Source organism: Mercenaria mercenaria, chromosome 8 (assembly GCF_021730395.1).
Source record: "Mercenaria mercenaria strain notata chromosome 8, MADL_Memer_1, whole genome shotgun sequence".
NCBI classification, from domain to species: Eukaryota; Metazoa; Mollusca; class Bivalvia; order Venerida; family Veneridae; genus Mercenaria; species Mercenaria mercenaria.
The window spans coordinates 78,974,392-78,987,104 of NC_069368.1; the positions used below are offsets into that span (position 1 = coordinate 78,974,392).

The 12,713-nt window shown below is 35.1% G+C and overlaps 1 protein-coding gene across 4 annotated transcripts in view; it reads left to right on the plus strand.

Annotated features, from left to right (window-relative positions):
- LOC123523264 (fibrillin-2-like) overlaps positions 1-12,713 on the plus strand; it is a 92,614-nt gene that overhangs the window by 74,990 nt on the left and 4,911 nt on the right. For all 4 annotated transcript variants that reach the window (XM_053550246.1, XM_053550247.1, XM_053550249.1 and 1 more), the window contains 10 exons: positions 1,190-1,339; positions 1,705-1,758; positions 3,441-3,566; positions 6,808-6,927; positions 7,724-7,843; positions 8,520-8,648; positions 9,147-9,257; positions 10,067-10,169; positions 10,445-10,635; positions 11,940-12,142. In XM_053550246.1, coding sequence (XP_053406221.1) covers positions 1,190-1,339; positions 1,705-1,758; positions 3,441-3,566; positions 6,808-6,927; positions 7,724-7,843; positions 8,520-8,648; positions 9,147-9,257; positions 10,067-10,169; positions 10,445-10,635; positions 11,940-12,142 — 1,307 coding nt within the window. The remainder of the gene's footprint in view (positions 1-1,189; positions 1,340-1,704; positions 1,759-3,440; positions 3,567-6,807; positions 6,928-7,723; positions 7,844-8,519; positions 8,649-9,146; positions 9,258-10,066; positions 10,170-10,444; positions 10,636-11,939; positions 12,143-12,713) is intronic.

A 12,713-nucleotide genomic window follows, 5' to 3' on the forward strand; every position in this document is an offset into this window, starting at 1 on the left:
GTTAAAATTTTTGATATTTAGTCAAATATCTCTGTTACTATGAAAGCTATTCACTTGAAACATAAAATATTTATTTACTATCAAAGTACACCAGGATGATCCCCACAATTCTGATTTGAATTTTGACAGAGTTACATGTCTTTTTTTGTATGCCCTTTTCAATTTAGAATTTTTTGGTTAAAGTTTTTGATAAAGTCAAATATGTCTGTTACTATCAAAGCTTTTGACTTGAAACTTTAAATAGTTATTTGCTATCAATGTCTACACCAGGAGATACAATCCCCTGATACAGTACTCTGATGGTTATAATGCAGTAATTCGGCCAAAAATGTGCTTCCGTGGTGTAGTCGAAAGAAGTCCCTAATAAATAGATCCTAATTTTTCCATTTTTCGCGCATTTGCACGTAAATCGGGGGCCAAATGGGCATTATTTCACTGGTGGAATGAATTTTACATAAAATAGGACACTTTTCATGCTGCCTAATATTGGCATGTTTTCGAGTTGTTTACTTGAAAACGAAAGTAGGGTGTTTATTCTGCGGACCGCTTTCTGAAATGCGGCAGTATGAAGGTACCTGACTTCAGTTGACTTGCATTTCACTGCATACTATTCAACACCCCTTTTTCTTTTCGTTTTCTTGAAGCAAATGTATGGATATCTTGTGGAAAATAGGTCTACGACGGAGTGAAAATCTAGAAACTGTAACAAAATCGTTCTGAAGTAGCTGAATTTTATATGAAACAAAGAACAATTTCTTTTATTGGTATATAACCTGATTATATATTTGATTGAGTTAAGCCCCTTTTACTGGCAAAGCTCTAATTCAGAGTCAAACGCTGAGAAAGTCGATCATGCTGCCTTACGGACAGCTCTTGTTAATTAAGAAATTCATTTGCAATTTAAGTTTGATTTTGTATTTCTTACTAAAAGTTACATTATACTGATGGTTAAAATGCATTTTTCAGCAAGGAAATTGAGTAGTTTGCTTATGACAAACGTTTATCTTGGGAAATATCATGGAATGAATGAATGAATGAAGCATTTTTAACATTGTTAAATTTTCAAAAGGTTCTACATGTACATCCTTCAAATGTGCAAAAGCAATTTAATTATAGGCTTTCAAAAAGCATGTTAGATATTGTCCCTTGTGTCTGTTACATAAATAAGTAAAACATCTTGTCTGCACAGATTACAGGGAAGACTACTGCTATATGGAGCTGGTATCTGGACGTTGTAGACCCACTAGGGATACACCACGATCTACACACGCTAGCTGTTGCTGTGCTGGGGCAAAAGCTTGGGGGAGAAGATGTGAAATTTGTCCTCGACCAGGAACTGGTATCTTACATTAAATAGCTTCGTCCTTAAGATGTTTGGTTTTACCTGAATCTGTGCACTAGGTTTTGCATGTAAAAGTAGATATAGATTAGTATCATGAAGGTTTTAATTGGATTTTAGATATACAGGTGATAATTCTTTACTATATTTGAATATATATTATGAACTGTAAATGGGCTCCAGTAAATAGCTGAGAGATTTAAATATAACTCAATTAAGGATACCAACATGATTGAAATAATTTCTGAAATTGGATATACTTACTCTAAATAAATAATTCCATAGTTAAACTGTTACAGTACATACTGTATGTATTAGAATATAAGTAAAATGAAAGCTTCAGTATAATGCTGTCTGTATTTCAGCTGAGTACAAAAGTTTGTGTCCTAGAGGTGGTGGCTATGACCCAGATGGAGGAGGTGAGTGATTCTATATTTTTAGCTCACCTTAACAATGATGTGCTCATGGTAAGCTTGAAGGATTGTTTGATGTCTGTCATCAACTCATCTGTCTGTGTCTACAATTTCTTTATAGAATATCTTGTATAAACACCTAACACAAACTTCATTGGAATGGCCCTTTCACATTCTTTCGAATATACCTTCCATCAATGCAGACTTCTATTTGCTAAAAGGAAACTTCAAAAATCTTTTCTCCTGAAACCAAAGGCCTGATAACAAAATAATTTCACAGCAAAGTATTTTTGAGTGATCCACTACCAGATTTCATCAAATTATTTTAATTAAGAAATAATAAATCTGTTCCTATATTTTATCAGTTAATAAAATATGGACAAGAGTTCGGATGCGTAATAATTAAGTCATGAGTGCGAGTCGCAAACTATTTATGAACAGAATCATCAAATTTTGTTATTTGGCCCAGTGCAACGAGCTTAACTTTTGTGTAAGTAAGTAAGTAAGTAACGTCTTTATTTAACGAGGCTAACGCATTCGGTTTCCCGATCTTCCATGCGGGCCTCAACATGTGTGTGACATTACATCATTATGATGTCATACTTTATGTTATACTTTTAGGACATCACTGGTGAATCATAACTGAGCTAATTTGCTTGTAGAGATCGAAAATTGGTTTTACAGCCCTGCACATAAGTCAGTACGACTTTTTATCATAATTATGTTTTTGAAATGTTGTTTACAACCGTTTTGTCAGTGAATAATTCATATGTAATGGAACAGAAGTGGAATCGCATATGTTACCGTCATAGGGGGTAAAATGTACCAGCCAATCATATTTTATCGAAGATTCATATATAGGCTGTTTGCTATATCTTTATATAGCAATTAATGTGAGTCATGTTAGAATTTATCTTAAAACATGGGCATCAGGAGGTGGGGCTAGTCTCTTGATATAGCCTTTTGGAAATTTTGAAAATCTGCTCTTCAAAAACCACTGACCTGATTTCAAATTAGTTATTCCTTGAGTCACCCACTACCCAATTCCTCTAAGTTAGTGAGATTTGTCTAAAAACATTGCCACCAAGAACTGGGCCAGTTTTCTCTATATGACTACAAGGAATACTTCTGAAATTTTTTTGGAAACCACTGGTCCGTTTTTAAAATAATTTCGCAGCAATATCCCTTGGGTGACACTCTGTCAGAATTGTTTAATCTAGCTGGGAATCTCAGATGAGTGATCTAAGAACACTGTGGGCCTTTTGTTGTATGAATACATTTTACAATATTTGTGTTATATTTTGAGATATTTGTACATAATGGCATATGTAATTAACATATGTATTGTTAATAGAGTTAATTACCGGTACTGGATAAGGTGTAGGAAATTTGGTAAATTTTGAAGAACAGTAGAAGTTTTGGTTAAACAAAGGGCAGGTAATTTCCTTTAAACTGGAGAAGTTGCTGGTAAACAAAGAATTACCTGTACACAGTAGCAAAACTTCAGCCTTCCAAGAGATGTTGCTGTATAGGACAATATATTCAGTATAGTGTAAAATTGTGTGTATTAATAAGTTGCCGAGAATGTTCACACTTAGAAAGATGTTGGTCATCAAGTATCAATTAATTTAGTGTCATCTTTGAAAGATTTTTCATAAAAAAACTGTTTTATTTTTTATATTCTGCAGATATTGACGAGTGTCGTATGTTTCCAAACCTATGTGTGAATGGGCGATGTCTGAATACTGCTGGCTCCTACAGATGTGTGTGTATGCAAGGCTACAAAGCTGACAGTGTAACTGGACAATGTGTTGGTTCGTATAAACTTTTAAGGAGAATTAAAAATGCATCATCCACTTATGGCAAATAATTCATTCTTACAACTTCTGTGCAAATCCAGAGTAATTGGATGGTTTCCCTTACAGAAGAAAAAGGCCTGCTGTGTACTCTTGCTGTGTACATACAGCGTATATGATGCGTACATGATGTGTACTGAAATCAAGGGCTTTAAATAGTACGCAGGATATACACCGCACATACACCGATAGTACGTTTGTAGTACACTTTTGACATGCAAATGAGCTCTGCCGCGTACTACTTGCTGCGTACATGCTGTGGACTACATAGTACACAGTAAGTACGCTGGAGGAATTTAGTATGCAGGAAGTAGCACGCAGCATGTACGCGGCACATACACTTTTCACATGCAAATGAGCCTGCGGTGTACTACCCCTGCTGCGTACATGCTGTGTACTCCTGCGGCGTACATGCTGTGTACTCCTGGCCCGAGTCCTGCGGCGTACATGCTGTGTACTCCTGCTGCATACATGCTGTGTACTCTTGTGGCGAAACTGCTGTGATAATGTAAATTCCTTACCCCACCAACTTTCGTATGCAAATGCTGATCATTTGGACAGAAAAAAACAAAAAAGATAAGTGACATGCATCAATAAGTATTTACCCTTACCAAAATAATGTAGATTGATGTTATCAAATAAATAAGTATGCTTTTCTTCATCCACTTTTCAATGAAATAAATCAATTTTTGTAGCATGTAATTTGGTAAACATTTGAAGAAAATGGCGTAACTGCATCAAGGGGAAACAACTTTAATGCAACTAAATATAAGTGTTATGATTTATTATAGACGATGTGTGCATAGTATGTATTTATTTTGATTAAAATCCATCTGAGAACAATCTAGGACTGGAGTTTGAAGCATTTATACACTTTTACGTTTGTAAAAAGTAGCGCACCAAAAAATTTTGGATTGATTTTTTCCAATGGGGCGAGCGCAGTTAGCCAAAAACGTTCTGAAAATATACAAGCGGCAAATCCGATGAACAACTTTTTAATTTGGTGAGGCCTTAATGAGTTAACATAATGAGCATTAAAGCCTTTATAAAACATGATAGAATGGTGTTTTGCTTAAGAGTATTCAAATAACAGTGAGAGCTATTAATTCTTCTCATTCGGGCGCTGTTGAGGCATTATCTTGGTAATTATTTCATGTATTACAAAATGTAATGCAACGAAGTTCAGATAAGGCTTTTCAATTATCCAAGTTAGAAAGCTCCAGGATTAATTCAAAATGAAAAAGATTATATTTTTACACTGCATGCAAGGTGCAGCTCAGAAATCACTATAAGATGTAAGCTTCAAAAATGAACATTGCAAATAGTTTGGCAAATTTTCATTGTACAGAATACCGGTAATCTGAACTATTCTATGCTATTAAGATAAAAGTTACTTGGAAATCAAGTTCTTGCTTCCAAAAAAAAAAAAATGTACAAATCCTTCCTGCATGAAGTGTACTTCAGACTTTTACCTAAAAAAATTCAAAGTATAAACACCAAAAGAAAATGAACAAGTCCCTCCCGCGTATATGAAGTTTACTTCAGACTTTAACTTATAAAAAAAAAAACTAAGTATAAATGCCAAAAGATATTGTACAAGTCTTTCCAGCGTATATGAAGTGTACTGCACAATTTTCAAAGTATCTGCGGTGTACATGCAGTGTACTATTTTCTTGTACAAGTCCCTACTGCGTACATGCAGTGTACTCCTTAAATTTTCAGAGTCTGTGCTGTGTACTTGAAGTGTACTAGTGACCTCCTGCGTACATGCTGTGTACTCGTCGAAATAGTATGCGGCATGTACGCGGCATGCGGTGTATGTAAAATGTACTCCTCTGGCGTACTACTGTGTTCGCGGCATATACACAGCAAATACGCAGCATGTACACCACAGAGGCTTGCTTCTGTAAGGGTTATTCTGTGGTACTTAAGTGTGACCATTGTAACCTGTGCACTTGGACCTTGTTATATGCGCGTAAAAAGGAACATACTGTGTGATCACTTGCAATGGACTGTGGGCTTTATCTACCTTAGTTGTTCTCTCTTTAAGTTATTATGCAGTTCTCATCTTATATTCACCTTATTTGTCCACAATGTTTATGGGAATAATATCTTGGCAGAGTTCAGTAAACTGCTGGATTATCCCAGTGGCTGTTGAGTTATAGCCCTCAAATTACTGAAAATTGTGACAATTTACAGTGTCTGCTATTTTACCTATATAGTAGTTCTTATCCAGTGTTCACTGACCTTGATCACAAGGTTTATTAGTATAGTATTTTGACCAAGATTGATAACCAGCTGAATCCTCCAAGTCTTTCAGGAGTTTTGTCCTTTGAATTACTAAGAATTGCTAAAAATGACATTGTCTACATAATAACTTCAGCAGTTCTTATCCAGTGTTCACCAATTTTAGTCAGAATGTTTATGGGCATATTATTATTATCTTGGTCAAGTACAATAACCAGCCAGATAGTCTTTGTTGCTCTGGAGTTATGGCACTTGAGTAAGTTGAAATTGTGATACTTGACAACAAGTAAGGTATTTTAATAGTTAAAAGTAGTTCGTTGTAACAAGCCAATATTGTGACAGTATGGCACTCTCATGTTATAGTAGTGTCATACAACAAATCCAAAGTGTGCGTTTACAAAAAATTAAATGTTGTTACATTTTGAAGTTGTATATAAACTCACAAATTCCCATTTCTTCGATGAATGTTTTGTTGAGGCTTCATTATGCCTTAAGATTGAACACCACTAAAATATTATATCAACTCACCTTTCTGTTTAAATAAAGTTGTATGTGGAGACATGTGCTATTACTAAAAGCAGTAGATGCTTTGGTTTAAAATGTGTGGTTTGTCCAGTATACCATTTCTTGGTGCAATGAATTCATGAATTTCAAAGTTAAAAGCTAAAAGGTAATTTATTTGTTAGTTGGGATTCAGTTTCTTACAGAATCCAATAAGATTAATTCATTAGGAATGTTATTGATTTTACAGTGGAGTGAAAGTTTTTTTTCAAGAAGAAGTCCTTTAATATGCAGATGTTGTGTGCATACTGGTAATCAGTCATTTTCAGTGCTAAAGTGAAAGTTTTATACTCAGCAGTTAAGGAACAGAAGGCCGGATGCAATGTTTTGAACCCTTGATTTTGATTCTGTTATCAAAGAAAGAGGACTAATAGTTTTCCTTATGTTTTAGATACTGATGAGTGTGCAGAAGGCGGGGCTTGTGATCATGTTTGCCAGAATATGATTGGTTCTTACAGATGTACCTGTCGTCAAGGTTACATTCTTAACATGGATGGAAAAACATGTAGAGGTAAAGGGTACAATTTACCTTCAGTGACCCTCCAAAGGGAAGCATGTAGTAATTGCACTGTTTGTTAGTTAGTAATTTTGTCTTTCTATCTGAAATACTTTATGTCTAAGCTTAAACTTCATACAGAATAGTGGAATTCCAATGAAACTGTACACAAATGATAAGTACGATGAGGAGGTGTGCGGTGTATATACCTCAAAGGTCAAGGTCACAGGCAAGGTCACTTTAAGACATTTTCCACTAGGGCAAATTATTGTGCTTTTTAAAAGCTGAGCTTTTTTTTCAAGGTAGCATTTCTAAGGATTAATGTTCCAAAGGAAGTTGATATTGTAAATATAGTGAAAAACATCTAGGAAAAACAACATTATAATAGCTACTTACAGATGAGCTAACTAATATATATTGTTTCAGGCTGAAGTAGCCCATAACAAATTGTAAATTGTAAATGAACAGTTGTAGATATTGAAGCTATCTTTCCCATTGCTCATTTGACCACAGTGCATGATATTGAATGACTAAAACTGTCTTGTTGTAGATATCATTAATTTGCAGCGTACTGTGTTTTTCAGCTCTTAGTGTTCAGAGTCACTAGGCAGCTCAACAAACTTGAATTATTTGATATGTGACTTCTGGAAAAATTAAGTATACCGGTAGTCAAACTTTTTTTATTCGAACTCGGATAATTCAAACACTACCCTTTGCTTGATAAAAAGATTGTTTTGGCCAAAATCATGAAATTTCATGCACACAATTGAATGGTTTCACAGTACTGTAATGTCATATATTTTAATTACAGATATTGACGAATGTGCAACAGGGCAACACAATTGTCCACATGAATGTACAAACACTGAGGGAGGGTTTGACTGTGGATGTCCTGAGGGTTACACACAGGACAGAAATAAACAGTGTATAGGTAAGTTTTTCACATATATGTATAAACACTTAAGGAGGGTTTGCCTGTGGATATCCAAAGAGTTACACATAGGAAAATAAACTGTGTATAGGTAAGTGATTCATATACATGTACATGTATTAAGCCTGAGGGAGGTTTGACAATAGAAGTTTTGAAAGTTCCACACAGGTCAGAAATAAACAGTGTATAGGTTAGTTATTTACAAATATTTACATATTTGTATAAAGACTGAGGGAGGTTGGACAGTGTAAGGCATGAAGGTTCCACATGGGACAGAAATACACAGTGTATAGGTAAATTATTCATATATATGTGTGAACACTGATTAAAGTTTGACAGTGGGAGTTATTAAAGTTCCATGTAGGTCAGAAATGTACAGTGAATAGGTTAGTTATCCACATACATGTATAAAGAACTAGGGAGGTTCGACAGCGTAAGTCATGAAGGTTTCACACAGGACAGAAATACCAAGTGTATAGGTAAGTTTTTCAAATACATGTATAAACACTGAGGTTTGATTGTAGATGCCTTGAGGTTTACACACAGGACAGACATACGCAGGGTTTTGGTTTGATATCGTGATTGTGTAAGTAACAATGAAAACATTTTCGAAACATATGAAAATTAAGTTATAATTGATGTTACTGTATTAGCAATGATTGCAATTTTTATTTAGATATAGATGAGTGTGCAGAACAGCGCCACCTGTGTGCCCCTGGTGGACAATGTAGAAACACCAAGGGAGGCTATATGTGTGTGTGTAACAGAGGTTACAAACTGGATTCTACAGGACAAAAATGTATTGGTAAGATATTCGGCATAAATTGTGTACTCTGAATGTAGTACAACATCCCACTGGCACAATGTTACAAAGGCAGACAGACCTCCCCTTGATTTTGATAAAAAAAAACATTAATTTTCCAGAACTGTCGACATAATTGAACTTTAACCACCATAAAGTTGATAATTATAATGTCATGAACATAATGAGTTGAAAATTAAGGTATAGTTTAAAGAATGGGGGATTATGACTGACCATAGTAGCAAAGTCTGTATGTTAGATACCAGTAGCTGGACCAACCAACAAGATAGAAATGTTATTTTTAGATGTCATTGGCAAAATTCTTTCAGAATAACAGTTTTGTTACCCTGGTAAGGCATAAGTACACTGAATCCCTTCAGTCATGCAACATGACTGCTGACGCTGTTCAAACTTTGTTTTTTCTCTAAGAATTAATGCTCAATGGACATTCTAGACATATTTGATTTCATTTTTGTATACCAATGTAATGTTATGCTTCAGATATTGATGAGTGTGAAGATGGACAATGTGAGAATCTGTGTGAAAACAGTGCAGGTGGATATTACTGTGGATGCCCTGAGGGTTACACTGAATACTATGCACAGTGTGTAGGTAAGTCATGAGAATTTACTGTGAATGTCCTGAGGGTTACGCTTAATACTGGGCACAGTGTGTAGGTAAGTCATGTGATTTTACTGTGGATGTCCTGAGGGTTACGCTAAATACTGGGCACAGTGTGTAGGTAAGTCATCGGATTTTCCTGTGGATGTCCTGAGGTTTACACTGAATACTGGGCACAGTGTGTAGGTAAGTCTTAAGATTTTACTGTGGATGTCCTTGGGTGGGAGTAGGGTAGGGGGGATACACTGAGTACTGATTTAGGTGTGTCCATAAGTCCATAGCCTGTAGAATGTCTTGAGAGGTACATTGAATACTGATTAAGGTGTGTCCATAAGTCCATAGCCTGTAGAATGTCTTGAGAGGTACATTGAATACTGATTAAGGTGTGTCCATAAGTCCATAAGCTGTAGAATGTCTTGTGAGTTACACTGGATACTGATTAAGGTGTGTACATATGATTTTGTAGTTAATTACTGTGGATGTTGTGAGGGTTGCACTAAATGCTGGTCTCAATTTGTATATATGTTGTAGGATATAAAAGTGGATGTCTCGAGGGTTACATTGAATACTAGTCTCAGTGTTTACATATGTTATAGAATATTACTGTGGATGTCCTAAGGGTTATACTAAATACTGCTGTCTGTGTGTATAAAAGTTGTGGTATTTTATTGAGGTTGTTCTGAAGGTCACGCTGAATATTGGTCTCAGTGTATAGGTAAGTTGTAGGATTTTACGATGGGTGCTAGAAATATTATTTTGACGAAGTACAAAATTTTACTTATAACACTTTGGTTTTTCAGAAATTGATGTGTGCACTACAAGCCCCTGCGTATTTGAATGTGTCCCAACTGGTAAGGAGTTCATGTGTGCGTGCCCTCCAGGATATCAGATGATAGGAGAAGGGTAAGTCATTCTTACATGAATAGCAGATAAAAATTTCTGTGGTAGGAGAAGGGTTTGAGTTAATGCTTTTCAGTTATGTAACAACTGACCTGATCATTGTTTCTAGATTCCCTTCCAATACTGATGTGCGCTCTGAAAATAACTGGTAATTTCCCTACATGTATCAGTGGTGAAGACAAAAAAATAAAAAATGGGGTCTTAATTATTTGATGTAAATTGATCAAGTATGACACGGTCCTCATGGTCCTCTGATTTAAAATGGTGTCTTCTTTTAGTCACTGTATACAGACAATCTCACCAGCAGACTACAGCTCAATGTTTCCTCCTGGTGTGGAACTGCCCCATGATACCTCTCTTGGTACAGGAGAACTACCGGAAGGCGAGGGATGCTATTCTTGTAATGTAGGAGATGTGCCATTAGAAGTTCCTCTGGCAAAAAGAAACAAACGCAGCATCATTGGCAGTGGTATGTAGACATGCTGTTTATAACAATAATGTTTACCTTTAGTATATTTTATATACCCTGGTGAAACATGCAGATATGATTGTTTAAATGTGCTGCATGTCTGAGAAAAAAAAAAAAGAGTAAAAACTCAAAATCAGATATTGACTGCCCCACTTATATCAATGTTGCTTCTTCATGTGATATCATAAATTTTGAAAAGTAAAGGCCTTAGTTTAAGAAGGGAGCTACATGTATGTCATTTTTTTACTATTTAAAGAAAACGCAAAGATCGTATATTTTGCCTGCATGTTGGTATCAGGCATATCAAGTTGTGCAGAGTAAAGTTTCAACATTAAATGAGGTGTGAGGTAAATATCTGTCAAATGTAGAATAAAATATTCACAAGAAACCCACTTTTCAAAATTCTGATTATGCAAGATTTGGATGAAGTCCAGTAAACTTTGTAAAAGAGGGGTGGGAGGGTGGGAGTCAGTTCCAAAAGGACATGCCTATTTCTCTTGATTTCTAGGAGATTTTGAATTGAATAGATATGTCTTATTATGAAAGCATTGTTTTTTACCAAAGCATTCCAAGTAATTGATGAATTGTAGTTTATGCATGTTTTCGTTACTTAAACATATGTACTCTTTAAAAAAGGAGACTTACTGTGAACTTAACACTTTTTGTAAAATCTTGTGATGTCATTAATGATCTCATCATAGTTCTGTTACTATACAGAAGATCTATGTAGAATTATGATACCAATATCTCAGTTTTGATCACAATGTGTCATCTAGTTCCCTTTTTCACTTAGCCAGTTAATGTGTCATTGATGTTGTTTTACTGCTAAAAATAATACTGTTTTTCTAATTTTTGGTGAAACAATTTGTTTAAGAAAGACCAATTTAACTCCTTGGTACTATTTACAATAGTTGAGCTTTTGTTGATGATTGGGTCACAATTGTTTTGCATGTATATAGGTTTCTTAAACCCTACTAGACCGAATGTTGTCAAACTTCATGCTTGTCTTCAGAATATAACCTTACACGACAATTAACATAATCTCACTTGCATTTTGTCTAAATAATGACCCATTTTAACTTAGAAATTTTGATGAAAATTTTGTCTTTCAGCCGGTTTTTCAGTAACTACCAAGTTAAATGCTTTTAAATTCCACACAAGTCTGCCATTATGAGATAATCTCGAAGGGAAAGTTACATAATGAAAAGTCGCCATATGACCTATAGTTGTGTTGGTGTGACATTAAACCCAACAAAATAAATATATAGATAAGGAGAATTTTCTTTCTTTTGTAACATAAAAAGGGGCAGAACGTATCATCAACATAGAGGAATTGACTGAATGGCAAGATGATGACGATGATGATGATGATGATGATGATGATGATAGCTATGAGGCTTTACTCAAAAGAAGCGGAGAAGTTGTTATTGAGGATATAAGGAGACGTCCTTATAAGTTCAGACCACGGCTGCTGAAAATTGTCAAACGAGAAGCTATACGCCAAAAGGTAATTGTATTATTCAGTTTGCAGTATTATTAGTCCTTACTCTGCTAAATATCTATAATAACTTTTCCATCTTCCAATTTTGACAGTACCATTTTGAGAAACAATTAGCTTAAAAATTATTTAATGTATTGAAATGAAATGTTTTGAAACGGTCTATATGAGCCTTGTTAAAGGCACTGACCTCTAGATTTTGGCTAAAAACGATCTTCCTTTAAAATTAAGTTTTGTTATAATATGAACATTAGAATATGAGATTTGTTTTTGAAATACAAATGTATCTTAAACATACATGTGATACGTCCCGGATTGTCCGGGATTGTCCCGGAAATTACATACTCGTCCGGGTGTCCCGGACAGTCTTAAAATGTCCCGGAAAAATAAAAATACAGGAACAAATAAAAACAATCCCCCAAAAAACTTGTATTTGTCTATAATTTGTTAAATTTTACACAATAAACAGTCCCCGTTGTCACATTGTTTATTCCTAATCACTTTCATGCCCTCGAGCGGGCGAGCGGGACACGTGTTGATTAAGCCTGCTTTGATCACGCGACGATCTTTTGATTACAGT